Below are 3,320 nucleotides of genomic sequence, written 5' to 3'. Positions count from 1 at the left end.
TCACCCAGTTGAGGGTTAAAAAAATTCGACCAGGGACCAATTTATCATTGCCTTCAGTCGGGCTTTACTCCCTACTCAATCCACTGCATCTGCATGTGGCCCTAGACTTTCTTACACATCTAGCGGGTCGCTTTTTTTACTTAACTGGCCATTTAAAACCTCATACAGCCTACATGTTAAGTGCCAAGCAAACGCTTTGGATACTGGGATGATTTAAGTTCACCTTTCCAAAACAGAACTCACTCGACTCCTATCCAAGTTCTCAATAGTACCCCAAGCCCTATGGTATTGTATGGGATTGACAATCATTCCCCAAAGTCATTAGCCTATAGCAGATGAACGTCACCAAAAGAATTAAGCTATGCTCTTTCATTTACTCTTACCATTTTAACTATCCATATATATACATCGCATGAGCTGTGCTACTTTAACTTAGCATATATTTAACATCATCTTTCAGTGTTGTCTGCTTAAAGTAGTCCTGGAAATCTGCTTGTTTCTCATTCTCTTAACCAGTCCCACAACCCAGTCCAAGTCACTTTTCAAGTAAATCACTACAGGCCTATTAAAAATACCTTAGCACACCAGATTCTCTTTTAAAACCAAAATGTTTATTGTGTGACTAATCACTGAAATCCTTAAGATGAACTGGATGCTGCAACAGCTGCCCTCTTGGGTTTAGGTGTTGTTCCTTCACGGAATCCATGCCTGCACCATGTTAAAAACAAGAACCATTACTTCAGCAACATCGTATACGTACTTTAATTTTTGCTAAAACAGATTTTAACGAGCTTATCTCAGTTAAATGGCTGAAATCAATATTGAATTCATATGTTCAGACATTTATTTTTACAACATCACTGATAAGCTGCAACATTTTATTTACTTTTCGCTTCAAAATATCCATTAGAGATACAGTTAACTACAATTAAAACAAAACAAAACAAAACAAAACTCCTCAATTTGTACTGATCACTGGGCTGGTATTTCCCCACTGCAGGTTAAGAGACTTAAAGTTATTTGTGAAAATGGGTCCGAGTCAGATACTCTTACTTTCCTTTAACCAAGGAAAAACAATAAGTATGTTTAATGACAGACATTTTCTAAACCGCTTGACTATACTTTACATTTCCACTCATTTAATATTCATACCTTCTCTCAGGAAAGTGTACTGTTATCCCCCTTAAAAAGATTCGTGAATTGAAGCACAAGAAAGTTAATCTCTAGCTTTAGTTTGTGCTCTTACATTATACTAGCAGACCACTCAGTACTCATTACTAAGTCTATGCTACCATATAATGGTTCTAAGTGCAAAACAGAAAGGTCACCTCAGTACATGAACACAAATACATCTAGCAGTGTTGTTTACAAAGCCTTTAACTACTTTGTGATCTTTCAAAATTAGAAAATCTTAAATTGAGTGGGTAAAGACCAGGAATTCTGCTAGATATTGCATAATCTAGCCCCCTTCAAGGAATTATCTCAGCTGAGACCTTAGATGGGTTAACCTTTTAAAAGCTACTGTTAAAATAGTTTATAAGTCTAGGTTGGGGCTGAAATTTCTGCATTCCTAACAAACTCTCAAGCTGGACTTTAACAAAACCATAATATTTCTTTTTCATATAAACACAACAGCAACTATGACCAAATCTATAGCAGACTTGCCCAAAACCACAACACCGAACGCCTGACTCCAGACATCATTCAGTCTTGACAAATTTTAGTAAGAAAGTAGATATTACTAATATCACATTTTGAGGGATCTAGCTCAAACTACGCCCTAGACATTTATAATTCATTTTTGTTTGCTGAAAGATTAAGAAAATGTACATTAACAGACCTGAAGGTTATGGTGGCAGAAGAAAATTCCTTCCAACAACTTAGCCCCACTAATCATGATAGTATTATTTCCAATCAGGAAATAAATGAGATGAATCTTATCTAAGCTCATAGAACCAATTATAATCAAAACAAAAACTGTACCTGAATCTGCGGTATACAATTTTTAGGTGTCTCATTCGACCAGTCCCAGTGGTATTTCGTCTTTTAGCCTTGGCACTCCAGTTATCTAAAACAAATAATTCAGGTATGGTTTTAAATGATTTTTCCCAGACACCTTGTAGGAACTGTCAGACAATATAGTTAAGTGCCTTCCTTGTGTTTTAAAGCAGTTTCATTGGCACACAGATGCACAATTCTACCTTAGGCGCCAAAAAATGTCCAAAAGCCATGCCTCACTCAGGTAAAATGCAAACAAGACTACTCTTAACTTCAAGATCCATTCCAATGCCTAACAGTCGGCCTGAAAAAACATTCAACTTACACTTTCTCTTCCTCTTGGCGGGGTAGCCACATTTGCCACAGGTAGACTTCTGAAGGTGGTAGGCCTTAGAGCCACAGCGGCGGCATAATGTGTGTGTCTTATTGCGACGCTTTCCGAATGACGACGTTCCCTTCGTCTGTAAATTAAGGGGATAAACAATTCTGAAATCCAACAGTTAATATACATTTCAGGTAAAGAAACTACAGAAAAGATTTAAAGCCAGTCATAAGGGCTGAAACTGTGGGAGACGTTTCTAACTTTTCTTAAATGTTAACTCAGAAACCACTACCGGCATTTCACATTTATCTAAAGCCTTCCGCAAAAGTTGCTGTTTTTAAATCTGCTACATTAATTTTTTAAAAAGAGGCGTAAAGCCAAAGTCGACATAATGTGGTTTTCCTACCTACCCTTACCCAAAAACCTAAAGATTTCTGCCAGGCACGACCACCACCAAATTCCTTTGCTTACACATTAGCCCAACATTCCCAAACCAAGCTTCATCCAAGGGCAGGGCTGTGTCTACTCCCCCAAGGCCAGATCGAAGCAAGGGACCTAAAGCAGCTCCACTTCCACGACTGCAAGCTCGGCAGTCCTGGCACAGTTAGGGGCCATTCTTCTGGCTCTTGAGGGCCACAGCATGCCCCTTTCTTGCCCACCCGCTCCCCTTATCGAGACCTTGCCGATACCCCCATGAATAGGAAAGAACGCACCGCAGAAAAGGAGGATGGAAGGGGATTGATTGATACGTTGCAAAACACTCACCATCTCGCTTCTGCAGCCGACACCAAAGAGGACGGAAGAGAAAACACTTCCGCTATATCACGCTCAGAAGCTTCCGCCCAGGGAAGTACTTCCGGAGGGGCGCGGTGCTTCGTTCTCAAGAGTCCGCCGCCGCAGTGTGGGTGGAGTAGAGAGGAGGATCCGAGCCAGGCGGGGCCAATACGGGTTTCCGCTCCCGGCAGGAGGGCGGGGCCAGAACTTGCGTCTGAGCTTTGCT

General features: G+C 40.5%; 1 protein-coding gene and 1 non-coding gene across 2 annotated transcripts; both read right to left on the bottom strand.

Annotated features, from left to right (window-relative positions):
• Positions 1-589: 589 nt before the first annotated feature.
• On the bottom strand, positions 590-3,245 carry RPL37 (ribosomal protein L37). The gene is made up of 4 exons (XM_039842596.1): positions 3,086-3,245; positions 2,324-2,459; positions 1,984-2,068; positions 590-708 (listed from the first exon to the last, which is right to left on the bottom strand). The coding sequence occupies exons 1-4, from the start codon at positions 3,086-3,088 to the stop codon at positions 639-641; spliced, it is 294 nt and encodes a 97-aa protein (XP_039698530.1). The 5' UTR covers positions 3,089-3,245; the 3' UTR covers positions 590-638.
• Positions 790-870, bottom strand: LOC120586496 (small nucleolar RNA SNORD72). Its single transcript, XR_005648720.1, has one exon. It is a non-coding gene; the product is annotated as a small nucleolar RNA SNORD72 (small nucleolar RNA).
• Positions 3,246-3,320: the final 75 nt, after the last annotated feature.

Source organism: Pteropus medius, unplaced genomic scaffold (assembly GCF_902729225.1).
Source record: "Pteropus medius unplaced genomic scaffold, Ma_sr-lr_union100, whole genome shotgun sequence".
Taxonomy (NCBI): domain Eukaryota; kingdom Metazoa; phylum Chordata; class Mammalia; order Chiroptera; family Pteropodidae; genus Pteropus; species Pteropus medius.
The sequence above is the reverse complement of the archived record's forward strand: the minus strand, read 5'-3'. Positions and strand labels throughout refer to the sequence as shown.

Excerpts from the sequence above, each read along its gene's own strand:
- RPL37 (XM_039842596.1), bottom strand. Across the intron at positions 2,069-2,323 it reads CGCCAAGAGGAAGAGAAAGT|ATAACTGGAGTGCCAAGGCT; the intron begins GTAAGTTGAATG and ends TATTTGTTTTAG. Across the intron at positions 709-1,983 it reads ATTGTATACCGCAGATTCAG|GCATGGATTCCGTGAAGGAA; the intron begins GTACAGTTTTTG and ends AACATGGTGCAG.